Here is a 14614-nt window from a genome sequence, read left to right as displayed (position 1 = left end):
CAATGATAGGGTATATTGTGAGTGGGGGGTATATTGTTAAAGACACTTCTGTGGAAATGGAAATGGATAGGGTAAGACACTTCTGTGGAAATGTGAAATGTAACAATGATAGGGTATATTGTGTGAAATGTAACAATGATAGGGTATATTGTGAGGGGGGTAAAGACACTTCTGTGGAAATGTGAAATGTAACAATGATAGGGTATATTGTGAGGGGGGTAAAGACACTTCTGTGGAAATGTGAAATGTAACAATGATAGGGTATATTGTTAGGAGGGTAAAGACACTTCTGTGGAAATGTGAAATGTAACAATGATAGGGTATATTGTGAGGGGGTAAAGACACTTCTGTGGAAATGTGAAATGTAACAATGATAGGGTATATTGTGAGGGGGGTAAAGACACTTCTGTGGAAATGTGAAATGTAACAATGATAGGGTATATTGTTAGGGGGGGGTGGAAATGTGAAATGACACTTCTGTGGAAATGTGAAATGTAACAATGATAGGGTATATTGTTGTTCTGTGGAAATGTGAAATGTAACAATGATAGGGTATATTGTGAGGGGGTAAAGACACTTCTGTGGAAATGTGAAATGTAACAATGATAGGGTATATTGTGAGGGGGGTAAAGACACTTCTGTGGAAATGTGAAATGTAACAATGATAGGGTATATTGTTAGGGAAATGGGGGGGTAAAGGGGGGGGGGGGGTAAGACACTTCTGTGGAAATGTGAAATGTAACAATGATAGGGTATATTGTTAGGAGGGTAAAGACACTTCTGTGGAAATGTGAAATGTAACAATGATAGGATCTGTTGTTAGGGGGGGGGGGGGGGGGTAAAGACACTTCTGTGGAAATGTGAAATGTAACAATGATAGGGTATATTGTTAGGAGGGTAAAGACACTTCTGTGGAAATGTGAAATGTAACAATGATAGGGTATATTGTTAGGAGGGTAAAGACACTTCTGTGGAAATGTGAAATGTAACAATGATAGGGTATATTGTTAGGAGGGTAAAGACACTTCTGTGGAAATGTGAAATGTAACAATGATAGGGTATATTGTTAGGGGGGGGGGGTAACAATGATAGGGTATATTGTGGGGGGGGTAAGACACTTCTGTGGAAATGTGAAATGTAACAATGATAGGGTATATTGTTAGGGGGGGGGGACACTTCTGTGGAAATGTGAAATGTAACAATAAAGACACTTCTGTGGAAATGTGAAATGTAACAATGATAGGATCTGTTGTTAGGGGGGGGTGGTAAAGACACTTCTGTGGAAATGTGAAATGTAACAATGATAGGGTATATTGTTAGGAGGGTAAAGACACTTCTGTGGAAATGTGAAATGTAACAATGATAGGATCTGTTGTTAGGGGGGGGGGTAAAGACACTTCTGTGTGGAAATGTGAAATGTAACAATGATAGGGTATATTGTTAGGGGGGTAAAGACACTTCTGTGGAAATGTGAAATGTAACAATGATAGGGTATATTGTTAGGAGGGTAAAGACACTTCTGTGGAAATGTGAAATGTAACAATGATAGGGTATATTGTTAGGAGGGTAAAGACACTTCTGTGGAAATGTGAAATGTAACAATGATAGGGTATATTGTTAGGAGGGTAAAGACACTTCTGTGGAAATGTGAAATGTAACAATGATAGGATCTGTTGTTAGGGGGGGGGGTAAAGACACTTCTGTGGAAATGTGAAATGTAACAATGATAGGATATATTGTTAGGAAGGTAAAGACACTTCTGTGGAAATGTGAAATGTAACAATGATAGGATCTATTGTTAGAAAAGTAAAGACACTTCTGTGGAAATGTGAAATGTAACAATGATAGGGTATATTGTGAGGGGGGTAAAGACACTTCTGTGGAAATGTGAAATGTAACAATGATAGGGTATATTGTTAGGAGGGTAAAGACACTTCTGTGGAAATGTGAAATGTAACAATGATAGGATCTGTTGTTAGGGGGGGGGGGGGGGGTAAAAACAATTCTGTGGAAAAGTGAAATTTAACAATGATAGGGTATATTGTGAGGGGGTAGACACACTTCTGTGGAAATGTGAAATGTAACAATGTTAGGTTATTTTGTGAGGTGTTAAAGACACTTCTGTGGAAATGTGAAATGTAACAATGATAGGGTATATTGTGAGGGGGGTAAAGACACTTCTGTGGAAATGTGAAATGTAACAATGATAGGGTATATCGTGACATGTTCAATAAGCTACGTATACCATGAACCTTCCATGTCGTGACATGTTCAATAAGCTACGTATACCATGAACCTTCCATGTCGTGACATGTTCAATAAGCTACGTATACCATGAACCTTCCATGTCGTGACATGTTCAATAAGCTAAGCTACGTATACCATGAACCTTCCATGTCGTGACATGTTCAATAAGCTACGTATACCATGAACCTTCCATGTCGTGACATGTTCAATAAGCTACGTATACCATGAACCTTCCATGTCGTGACATGTTCAATAAGCTACGTATACCATGAACCTTCCATGTCGTGACATGTTCAATAAGCTACGTATACCATGAACCTTCCATGTCGTGACATGTTCAATAAGCTACGTATACCATGAACCTTCCATGTCGTGACATGTTCAATAAGCTACGTATACCATGAACCTTCCATGTCGTGACATGTTCAATAAGCTACGTATACCATGAACCTTCCATGTCGTGACATGTTCAATAAGCTACGTATACCATGAACCTTCCATGTCGTGACATGTTCAATAAGCTACGTATACCATGAACCTTCCATGTCGTGACATGTTCAATAAGCTACGTATACCATGAACCTTCCATGTCGTGACATGTTCAATAAGCTACGTATACCATGAACCTTCCATGTCGTGACATGTTCAATAAGCTACGTATACCATGAACTTTCCATGTCGTGACATGTTCAATAAGCTACGTATACCATGGGCCTTCCATGTCGTGGCATATTCATAAAGAATACATGGCTGGTTTCTTAAAACATAAGTCGTGTTTTGACTCCACTTTGTCTTTCTTCACCCTCGCCAATATACGACTTAAGACACTGACCATGTATTATATTTATCCTGAAACATTAATTGAAAATCATACTATTTAAATATATTCAAAATCGCTTATTTCAACAACAATATATACCTAAACGTGATATTTAAGTTAATTCATAAAGTAATTCTGTCGAATTACCACACGTGCTAAAATACAGCGGTTTTCCGTCAATGCCGAATACTGCAGAAATATACGTGGCAGGTGTATTCCGACAATGGCAGTGTCAGTTGCAGGATAAAGATAGTTACATATACCATGAGCCTTCCATGCCGTGACATGTTCATCGAGTCGGAGAACAGTAGCAAATTGAAAGTTTCCAAGTGATATCATTCTCATAATATACTGACAATATCGTTAAACATACATTTATACACAATGCGTTTGTCATGATCCGACTCACAATACTGGGATAGCACATAGAATGTTCCCCATGAAATGGAGAGACATCACGTGTCAGCATTTCATTTTGTGAAATAGTGGGAGCAAAAGGCACACATGTATTATACACGTGCATAAATCATAGAACTCTAATAACAGCCCAATAAACACTTCTATTAGATATCACATTTTTAAGAATAAATACTTAAACAGTTTTCTCGACATGGAAACAGAAAAGGCGTTTGTATATATAAGTCGAAATGATAAATGTTAATGGTATATGTATATCAATAACGATTATGTCCGTCCATGTAAAAGGAATGTGTACAAGTAGTATAATACATATCACGTGACCATGGTACAAAGGCACACATTGGTACTTCATATTGTGAAATATTCCATCAATAAAAGTTCCTTGGTATAACCATTAGAACTAAGCCCAGCTGCTGCCATAGCCACCTTCGTTAGATTGTGTTTCATCCTCAAGACAACCACAACAAGACGTAAATACCGATTTTTTCTTTTTCTTAACCGGGGCTTTATACCCGGACACATCCCAATGATAGATATGTACTTCAGCAAACTTCGTACCACGAAAACTCACGAAAAGTTTATCTTTAACACAGAGAACATTGATCGGTTTTACGTCTACACCCAATTTGTAGGTATTGGCAACAGGAGTCGCCAAGTACCGGCCTTCCCGCGAGAACATTTGCACGCGGAAATTGTTCGCATCGGCAACATAGATATTGTCGTTTCTGTCCGTACACACACCCATAGGGTAAAACAGTTCGCCTTCTTTGGACCCTTGTGTCCCAAAACTATGGATTATTGTTCCGTCGTTTTTATGGACTTTGATTCTATGATTTCCGCTATCCGATACGATGATATCGTCCCGCCCATTTACTGTCACATAATAGGGAAGCAGGAAATGGTTTGGTCCTTTTCCGCGAGAGCCAAATTTGATCGAAGGTCGTTTCCTATCCGTAAAAACGTTGATCGTATTAAATTGTAAACTGGTTATAAGTACTTTTCCTGTTCTTGCCACTTTAACTCCGAATGGGTTTTCGTACTTGTGGTAAGACCCATAGGATGCCATCAGTCTACCGTCAAACCCATACTCTCGAAGTATGGCAGAGCCTGCCCTGCTAACCGACGCAAGTATGGAACCAGATCTCGTGACAGATATGTCTCGTATAGAGCAGTCGCAGACAAATCCGCCACGATAATCGCCGCAGAAGGAATACACAAGAACCTTGTTCAAACTGCAGTCTGCTACGAGTATATCGTCTGTAAGAGTTGACAACGCCAGTCCCGAAATCTGAACAAACTGTTCAGCTTCCATTCCAAAACTTCCGAAACTTCTCACGAATTCAGCCTGACGCTTCTTACCGTATGACACATGATGATTCGAAGCGCCCAAGAGAGGTTCCTTCGCGGAGTTTGGTGTATCCACCGTGAAGTTACCTTCTGTGACCTCGGTTGATTCAACGAAACGTTTGAGCTCCCCGTCTTCCTCCACTGTGTCCCGAAGACTCTTGATGAAATGGTTATCTGGGAAGTCAACTACGCCATTGTAAGGGGTGTAGATCACCTGCAAAGCACGTATTCGAACATGATCTGTCGCACGATTACTACATGTCTCTATCATAGCTTAATACGGTCAGTAAAGTGGAAGGTGAAATCTGAAAACAATTTACCAACTTGCATTTTCATGGCTTTTCAAAATCTGATATTCGTTTAATTGGAAAAAATGCCAGTCTATATCATCATTTAAATGGTAAACAAGAAAATGGCAACTGAATATCACAGTACGGTAGAGTTGTAACACCAGTTCACGCTGAAGCAGTGTTATTACACCACATGATGTGTTATCTCTGTTTTGTATATTATGAACACCTTTTGATATTGTGCAGCAGGTTGTATTACATTTAAAAGTTGAAAGGTGACGGCGTCATAGTTAATTGCTCGTGGCAAAGATATATAATGGCTTTATTAGTATGGGCTTAAGGCAAAATTAGAATATTCACTTAGTTACACGTGTCTACTCTCTACAAGTTTCTATAAATTCTAAAACTGTTGGAAATAAATTAATATATGATTGTTACCAGTGTACATATAATACAATTAAGGAACTTCAGTGCTAAGGCAATCATGATATTTATCCTTGTCTTGCAAACATATTTTCATATCGCTAAAAATTCGTATCAATACTAGCAGGGACGTATAATACAGATCTGTATTATACGTCCCTGATATTAGAAAACTTACGTAATGCATTAATTTACTGTCCAATAACTTTATAAATTAATTAAGTGGTGTTAAAAGTAAATATTCTTTAAAAACACATGTACTTACAATGTATATAGTACATATCATACGTCACTGAAAAACATTATCATTTTTTTTTTTTTTTTGTAGAAAACATATCTTTGTGTTTCTGTGATTCATGGATAAAATTCCATATGTCAGGCTTCGATACTGATAATGATACTGGCTGAATTTCCTTCCGGTCATGAATTGCACAAAACCTCATTTTCTATACCCAAATAAAACAATAAGGTTTTCTTTTCTCATTCTTTTCCATGGATTAGCACAGATTTAAAATGTCCTCAGTTTTCCACAATTTTGTCTTAATTGTACGACATTTTCATCTGTTATATTAAGTTTTATCCATATTTAATATACATCTTATGTAATATTTAAGATATGAAATAATGTTTGACATTACCAGTGATAAAAATTGATTTTTACCTGTCTGCATACCGGACATGGGAACTGTCCTGTGTTTTCATATCGACTAACAATATAATCCCGCAGACAGCCCTCACAGAATGTGTGAAGGCATGGTAAGGCTTTCGGTTTAACGAACGTTTGAAAACATATAGCACACGTTAGAAAGCTATCCTGAATCTCTCGGGCTACCCTGATGCTAGCCATGTCTCGTTCCCTGTCAGTGTATAAACATCATGAACGTCATTGCCACATGATTCCGTTTCAAGTCACATGATTTGCTCTCTCGGACTTTTTCTTCACTATACGATATGTCGATAAATTCAAAGGAAACTCGAATGTATGTGACAGCAGAACGAATTTACCGTCAATTATTGTTCCATCCACAGCCAACCCTTTCCCGTCATTTATGCATGATTGTATTTGTTTCTCTGTCGGAATGATATTTCGAGAAAAAATCTCAAAAAATTTTCCTGTGCATTCTTAGAACCTAAATCAATATTTTATGAAAAAAAGAAACAAAGGAGGAAAAAACGAACACAACGTCATTCCCGGGAAATCGGGTTAAAATTTAGTATAATTCAAGTATTTCCTGTCTGAAAACGTGGTTTTTCCCGAGGTAATTTTGGGAGGTTATTGATTTCATGAGTTTCATTGCAAGGTAAATCAAATTTTCTGATGTATTGTAGTCTATTTTTTAGATTTATTTCAAAAGATACGACATACACACAGAGATGTGAATGCAAGATGTAATGTTAAGTTTACAAATTTAAAACAGACGGCTTACCGGTTGGGGTCAATGTTAACCCTAACATGAGATTCATCCTTAAGACTCATTTATATCGGATGTTTGACAATGTCTTTCCGACGAGGGACTTTATAAAACATCCGATATAAATAAGTCCCAATGCAAGGAGAAATTCCAAAAGTGATTATGCTCGACCCTCATGCATTTGAGGGATAGATACCGCTTTGAATTTGCAAATGTCATTGGTGAGCATGAATTTTCATGTGTTCTGATAAGCAATGGAGGCGATAATTGTTTGGGATTTAAAAAAAAACAAGATAACTAAATTCACATTTTTTTGTTGTAATTGTACAATATTGCATTAGTTATTGGGTCATATAAAAATCTGACACTGTTTTATGTTGCAAAGTTTAAATGAACTTTGTGTTTCTATTTGAAATGATCCTGCATTTGAGTAACTAATGGATTAGTCAAAGCAGTAAATATTCCTCAAATGCTGGACTATTACCCATATTAGGGGTTGTGCCCAACCTGGGTAATGCAACATTCATACAGTATGCTTCAATATAGTAACTGATAATTGTTGGTGTAAGAATTTTGAAAGCATTGCACAAATCCTGGAGGTGTTTTTTCAATGTCCATTACCATTTCTGTTTATTAAAAGTCACTGCATTTTACCTTTTTCAGTGTAATTTTATTTTTTACAATAAACAGGATGGCTTCTGCATCAGTTTTGAGGAGACTAACACAACGAGCTGATGAAGCAGAGAAAATAATCACTGAATTGAAAGCCACCATAGAACTTTTGAAAGATAAGGCTGGTAAGTTAACTAAAGACATCATGCAATGCTTTGAAGGCTGTGATCACATTTATTAATTATATTGGCTACCTCACTGAACAAGGTGTGGGAAGCCTGTCACATTGCATCTAGAACAATGAAGGTAAAGTGCCTAAGACAGTGATCTCAGCTTAATGATGACAAAAACTGCCCCAAATTGAGATTGAACCTGCAAACCTCGGTATCTCAACAAAGGGTGAATTATTTGATGCACATTCACTACCGACAATATGTGGATACAATATATTTTATTCAAATTTCTCAACATATCAAAGTGTTAGCCAGGTCTCAAATTCTATCACTAACTCTTCTAACTTACGTGTTTATGAATCAAGTCTATCGATGTATCAAACTTTTTCTACATGCCATTAGCTATAATAACACAGTCATTGGCACCTCATAATTTGAAGATAAAATTTACCTGTGCTGTACAAGTACTTTGGTTCCTGCAACAGAATTTTAAACATTTCCACAAAGGTGTTACCTGACAAAGGCATTATGAATTATATTCAAATATTCTATCATGCGATTTGAATGATGTTCAAATATTTGGATGCTAATACCTATGTACATGTTCATATACTCAACTCGATACTAGTTATCTAAGTAGTTAATACTGCTTTTTTGGACTTGTGAATGGAAAAAAATCTGTCAGAAGTTTCAAGTTTAATTTCAGTAAAACATAACTTCAAAGAGAATTGGGAAGTGCATAAAAAGATATCTGAAGAGAATGTAGTAAAACGAGACTTAATGTGGATAATTCGGCGAAAATCGTCTTAGGGGTGGGCCTGCTTGTCATCATTTCATTGTTAAAAGAGTGAAGACAAAACCATATATTTGTAGATTTGCGAAGTAAATGTAATCAAGTTTTGACATACAATGCATTTTTTTCATAATTCTGCACCATACATCGTCATATTGTCATGCACCTATATGTTGAAATAAAACGACAAATCAGCTTGCATTGTGATTTTCATTAGTCATTTGTAACACACATGCTACACTTAGTGTCTTTATCATTCTGACTTTCATAACATCAAAGTGACAGGACCGTTGTATGATAAAACCTTCAAAGCATGTAGCATACGTTCAGCTTTAGATCTCTCTGAATTCAATTGGAAATATTACCAGACCTAGATTAAACATTTGTCCATGTTTGCGAAAGGGAAGTTAAAGTGTACCAAATGTTCAAATATCATTGTGCTATTAGAATGTTTGTGAAAAAAGTATTCATACAAAAAAAGTTTTCATTCAAGAATGTTCGAACATCCTTTTCACATATAATTATGATAGCATGCTGTTGTTTACTCTGTGGTACAAGGTTAATTAATGGCTGGACAGAGGTTGACATTAAATTGCACACTTAAAAAGCCATCAATTTTAATCAATAATGATAATGGGATGTTTACCACCAGTAATGCCCTATAATGAGTTCTAATCTTTGGAATTGTGAAATTCTACTGATTAAATCCTCAGCTGCTGTTTGTTTCATCGAAAATAGATCTTTAAGATTAATTTACTGTAAGCAAACCTCTAGGAGAATGAATGCACAATTGTCCTTTTTCATGATGATTTCTAATAAAAGTTATGTTTTTTGATTGTTTTCTTCTCATATTTTCAGTTATTTGTTCCTAATAAACAATTCATCTGTCCATTCATCAAATCTTTAATCTGGCTTCCAACAGCACTAATAGTGTTTTGCAACAGGCATTAGTTTAATCATGTAGCAATATTGATTTCATCTAACAGAACTCTATATTTTCAGCTGTGGTTGAAAGTAAACCTGAGGAAGAAAGACTGCGTCAGGAAAATGCCAATTTGAGAACAGAAATAGATGCTTTGAAAATCCAGCTTGTTCTTACAGAAGTAAGAAATGGAGGTTTGTATTGAAATGTTTCTTTAATTTTTGTTTGATTTTTTCATCATTAAGAAATGATAATGCCATAAAAATACCGTTACAGGGACTTTTTGGGTTTTTAAAAAAAATCCCTCTGGAGTTTTCTGTTTTCATTGGGTATACTTTATTATCTTTACAGTTAAACAGGTAGCCCTGCCTTCCCAGGAAGCTATTGCCAGGTGTGTGGATAAGTCTAGATCCCAGGTGACGTCCTCAGCACCTGTTGTTGATAAGAAAGTGGAAGTAGTCCAGAAAACAGATGATGTCAAGGATCAACAGAAATCGAAGAAAAAGGGCAAGGATGCTGTCAATTCTGGTAAGGATTCAGGGATATAAGGAATTAATAGGAGTGTTTAAAATAAAATTAAATAATAACACGACATGGAGGACAAGGTCCTGGTCTCTACACTCTTTCTATCTATGTCTTATGTTAAGATTTATTTTTCTTTAAATTTTTTCATGAGAAAATACTTTGTAGCATATTTTACTTTTATAAACATTTCTAAGTAATATATTTAGGACCATTCTGTAATTAATTGTAACAAGAAATTGTTGTGTAATTTGCTAGAAGCCAAGCCTAAAAAGGGAAAGGTAGCTAACGCTGGTCCTGTCGAGCCAGAGAAGATGGACGTGTCTCGACTTGACCTCCGCGTAGGAAAAATTGTGGAGGTAGAGAAACACCCAGACGCTGACACACTGTACATAGAAAAAGTAGATGTTGGCGAGGAGCAACCACGAACTGTTGTCTCAGGGCTGGTCAAGCATGTTTCCCTGGAGGAGGTAAGTCAGGGCAGAAATTTATCAGTTGTAGTGGTCAAGTTTGCCAACTTGAAGTAAATTTTAGATAATAGGATTGGAGTATTATATGATGATTTGAACTCTTGATGGCTATGACTTGATTGTAACAATGTCAAAATGATAAAATCACTCAATATGACATTTGTTATGCTTTGATAATTCATAACAATCATTCATTATTATTCATTACTTTATGTAATTGGTAAATGCAAAATATTTCGGGATTGCATTCAATGACTATTAGATTTATAGTCTGATAACCCAAGAGCTGATGGGCATTCTTTATAAAAACATAATCGTCTGTAAAAAAGACTGGTCATCCACCTGTGATCTATCAGTCAACAGAACTATGTATAAATAAGAATAATGTGTATAATTTCAATAAAATGCAATGAAGTAAGACATTTCTGAAATTTTATTTCAATGATTTGGAAGCATAGTTACCTTGTCACACAGTGCTCATTGATCAACATCAACACTTTTGTATGACAACAAATGAAAATCATCTGTTCACATTCCACATAAAAAAAATACGAATTTTCACCCACTACTAGAAAAAAATTGAAAAATATTGCTGGACATGGTCATGGCCATTGTTTGCTTCAGATATGATTTCAGGATATTAATTAGGAATATCAGTCCCCAATCAAATCTCAGCGAATTCTGTGTCAGTTTAAACAAAATACTGGAGTTAAACTTCAACTCTGATAATTACTTTGGGATTACCAATGAAGAATGCTATCATTCACATTTATATTAGGAGGGAATGGTGAAAGTAGTCCTTGTGTATAACCCAATCAAATATGCTGCTCATATAATTATATAGCCTATTGAAAATAACTTTGTATCCAAATAAAACTGTGTGTTACAAATGATAATTAATTGTTATGAAATAATACAAACTGTACATTGACAGATGAAAGGTCGAGTGGCTGTGTTTATGCTGAACCTGAAACCTGCCAAGATGAGGGGTGTGTTGTCCCAGGCTATGATTATGTGTGCCAGTAGTCCTGAGAAAGTGGAGATCCTCATTGTACCAAAAGGGGCACAGATAGGGGACAAGGTGGTAGTCGAAGGTTACTCAGGTAAGCAGTCAGTTCTCTTTAACAGCAGTAGGGGACACAAATAGGGAACAAGGTTGTGGCTGAAGGTCACTTGGGTAGGAAGTCGGTTCTCTTTAATGGCAGTAGGGGACACAGATAGGGGCCAAGGTGGTAGTCGAAGATTAATGAGATAAACGGTTGTCTTTAATCACAGTACAGGATGCTGAAGGAGACAAGTTTGTGCATTATGATTACAGAGAGTCCATTCTTTTTCATGTATGAGGTAGCACAGATTTGGAACAAGATTGTGGCTAAAAGCTACACAGGAAAACAGTCATATCTCTTTGATGTAATTAATTCTGATGTATTTAATACCTACTTAAGTATGTAGTTTTATGAATATTTATTTTTGAAAACAATTATTCCTTTGATGAAGAGAAAGTTGAATAATCTTGACAATTATTTGAATGAACATGCTTTGGTCCCCATCATTAGGAGTACATGCATTACACCGAAATAGTTTGTCAGTCTGACCAAGGTCAAGTTCAATTAAATGAAAGAATTCATGCATTTTCTAACTATGATCTAAATATCTATGAAATATCTTGACAAATTATTTATATGAATATTATAACAACAGCCACATGCAAGCTCCTTATACTGTAACATCACTGTCAAGGTTACAGTCAAAAATTGAATTTCACCAAATATTTCTTTTTATCAGTTCTATATGTCATTATAAAGTAAAGTCAATATTCCCTATATAGATATGACCAGGAAGTGGTATAGATATACCTTTAAGGTCAAGAGCAGTTGGTCAATGGTTAGCAATAACTATTAATCTTTTCCAATAAAATATAAGTAGGAAATAAGCATTAAGTGAGGAATGTTTGATTGAAGTCAAGGTCAACTGCTTGCTTTGCAATTTCTTTTTTAATTGATCTATTACATATTTTATTAAAACATCGTGAGGCAAAGTTGATTCATTGTAAGATATGTTCAAGTTATCATACAAAGTTGTTTACACTCAAATCTCGCTAAAGATTCCTAATAGTAAATTTTTTTTTATTCCCCAGCTTTCACCGAAACGGGGGATGTTAATTTGTGTTTGTCCGTCCGTCATGTTTACTTGTAACCTCTAAAATATTTACTTACAATATGTTTTGAAAGCGGGGTATATAAATTCCATGAATTGGCTTGTTTTTCAAGACATTGCATCAAAGCAGAATGTATTTTTATGTTTTTAGGTGAACCAGATGCGGTGTTGAACCCAAAGAAAAAGGTTTGGGAGACCTTGAAGCCAGACTTGAGAACCAATAGTGATGGTGTGGCTACATGGAAAAGCGCCCCATTAAAAGTTGAAGGAAAGGGTCTAATTGTAGCCCCATCATTGCGTGATGTGCAGATCCAGTAAAATTTGTAAAAAAAACAACACCTTTCATAGGATCATTAAAATAAAATTGAATAAAACCATCAAATGGTCAAGCAGCTTGTTGTTTTCATTTTCAATACAAAGTATCAATCTTGGTTGTTTAAAGGAAATAGTCACAATATCTACTATATACTGCACTTAGTCAAACTGGTTACGGAATCACCCAAGCTTACCTCCATTTCAATATATACTCGAGGGATAAAGAAATGCAGGGTGAAATTATTTGCAATGTCTTGCGAACACATTGTTCAAAAACAATGAAAATCGGGTAAGCAGCTCTTTGCGTTATGTACAGTGCTCGTGGTCCTGTATCGAATGTTGTATTATTGTATTGCTTGACAATGTCTTTTGGGGAAAGCATGATATGGGAAAATCTTGTGCACAGCAGCGTTGTGACATTGAGATACACTGCTCGTCATAGCATTATGTAGTCTTCATAGAGACACATCATTTTCTGATGTTTTGATTACTTTCTGATAGTATTAAACAATTTCACGGCTGACAGAAGTTCAGAGAGGTCAGGCCATTGCAATGATTACGCAAGGTCAAAGGTAAATTCAGGTTGCCAGGCATTTTCGTTGTGGATATTTGCACTATAGAACGTCTTGTGAGACGTCTAAGAGAAACTGGGCGGGTTGCTGACAGACCTAGGACTGGGCGTCCATGTGAGACGTCACAATGTCAGGACAGGAATATTCGTCTCGAGCATTTGCGCAATTGGCACCTAACTGCCACTGAATCTGCCCTTCAAACCATAAGTACTCTTAACCGTCCTATCCATGCAAAAACTGTAAGGAAACGATTGCAGGAAGTTTGATGTCGTGTATACCGATAAATAAACAGTGTGTGTGTGTGGAGGAATCTCACATGGAGTTAAATCACCACTGGTTGTGGTAATGGATAATTTAGCTGCCACTAGGTATAGAGATAAATTCCTCCAACCCCATGTTGTCCCATTATTGCAGCAAAACAACCTCACATTCTAGCAGGATAATGCTTGGCCTTGTGTAGCGAGGATCTGTCTGAGAGCAGCCCTCTTGGAAGAATGGGCTGATGTCCCAATGAGGAGGATAAACTCGCTCATCATACCTAGGAGAATCAGGGCTGTGAAGAGAGTGAGTGGGGAACCAGTATCAACTAGCTCCCACAATCATTTCATTTTGATTTCAGATTACAGAGTTCTCTTTCAATTCCCTTCAATTACTCCTAAATCACTTACCGGTTACAAATCGTTGATTTTGCAGTTTGTTCTGTATGGATTAATTTTCATTCTTACATATAAAATATTGAACGTTATACTCAACGTCTTGCCTAGAATCATCTTCAAAGTATACCCTGCGTTTTTTTATCCCTCAAGTATATATGTCAAAACTTTATTTTAAGGATGTACTCATCGGAGAAGTTAAAAAAATCAAATATTAAACTTTTCTACTGATGATGATTTTTTGAAAGATTTGATTTTAGAAAGCAGCAAAAAATCAATATGTTGCAGCACTATTTCCTGCACATTCTTCAGAATATGTGCAACATGAAATAATTCAGTTGCATATATTATTTATTCCTGAATAACCGACATTCTCTTCTTTGTGGCAGGCTTATCAAAGACAAATTTTCATTCATAATTAGTAAGACATGATATACTTTGATTCTGAGAAGAAAAAAATTGTATG

General features: G+C 36.2%; 2 protein-coding genes across 2 annotated transcripts; one reads left to right on the top strand and one right to left on the bottom strand.

Annotated features, from left to right (window-relative positions):
• Positions 1–3887: 3887 nt before the first annotated feature.
• LOC132547354 (tripartite motif-containing protein 2-like) lies at positions 3888–6394 on the bottom strand. Its single transcript, XM_060211119.1, has 2 exons — positions 6209–6394; positions 3888–5048 (listed from the first exon to the last, which is right to left on the bottom strand). The coding sequence occupies exons 1-2, from the start codon at positions 6392–6394 to the stop codon at positions 3888–3890; spliced, it is 1347 nt and encodes a 448-aa protein (XP_060067102.1).
• A 389-nt stretch (positions 6395–6783) lies between these two features.
• LOC132547076 (aminoacyl tRNA synthase complex-interacting multifunctional protein 1-like) lies at positions 6784–12997 on the top strand. Its single transcript, XM_060210835.1, has 7 exons — positions 6784–6848; positions 7650–7756; positions 9540–9653; positions 9811–9987; positions 10240–10451; positions 11386–11554; positions 12760–12997. The coding sequence occupies exons 1-7, from the start codon at positions 6832–6834 to the stop codon at positions 12924–12926; spliced, it is 963 nt and encodes a 320-aa protein (XP_060066818.1). The 5' UTR covers positions 6784–6831; the 3' UTR covers positions 12927–12997.
• Positions 12998–14614: the final 1617 nt, after the last annotated feature.

Source organism: Ylistrum balloti, unplaced genomic scaffold, assembly GCF_031769215.1.
Source record: "Ylistrum balloti isolate Yb309-2 unplaced genomic scaffold, AGI_CSIRO_Ybal_v1 Utg369612, whole genome shotgun sequence".
Classification (NCBI taxonomy): Eukaryota; Metazoa; Mollusca; class Bivalvia; order Pectinida; family Pectinidae; genus Ylistrum; species Ylistrum balloti.
This window is presented reverse-complemented; position numbering and strand designations above follow the sequence as displayed.

Coding starts and splice junctions, on each gene's coding strand:
- LOC132547354 (XM_060211119.1), bottom strand. CDS start 6,394: ATGGCTAGCATCAGGGTAGCCCGAGAGATTCAGGATAGCTTTCTAACG. Junction 5,049..6,208: donor CATGTCCGGTATGCAGACAG/GTAAAAATCAAT, acceptor CGTGCTTTGCAG/GTGATCTACACCCCTTACAA.
- LOC132547076 (XM_060210835.1), top strand. Junction 9,654..9,810: donor TACAGAAGTAAGAAATGGAG/GTTTGTATTGAA, acceptor TTATCTTTACAG/TTAAACAGGTAGCCCTGCCT. Junction 11,555..12,759: donor GGTAGTCGAAGGTTACTCAG/GTAAGCAGTCAG, acceptor TTATGTTTTTAG/GTGAACCAGATGCGGTGTTG.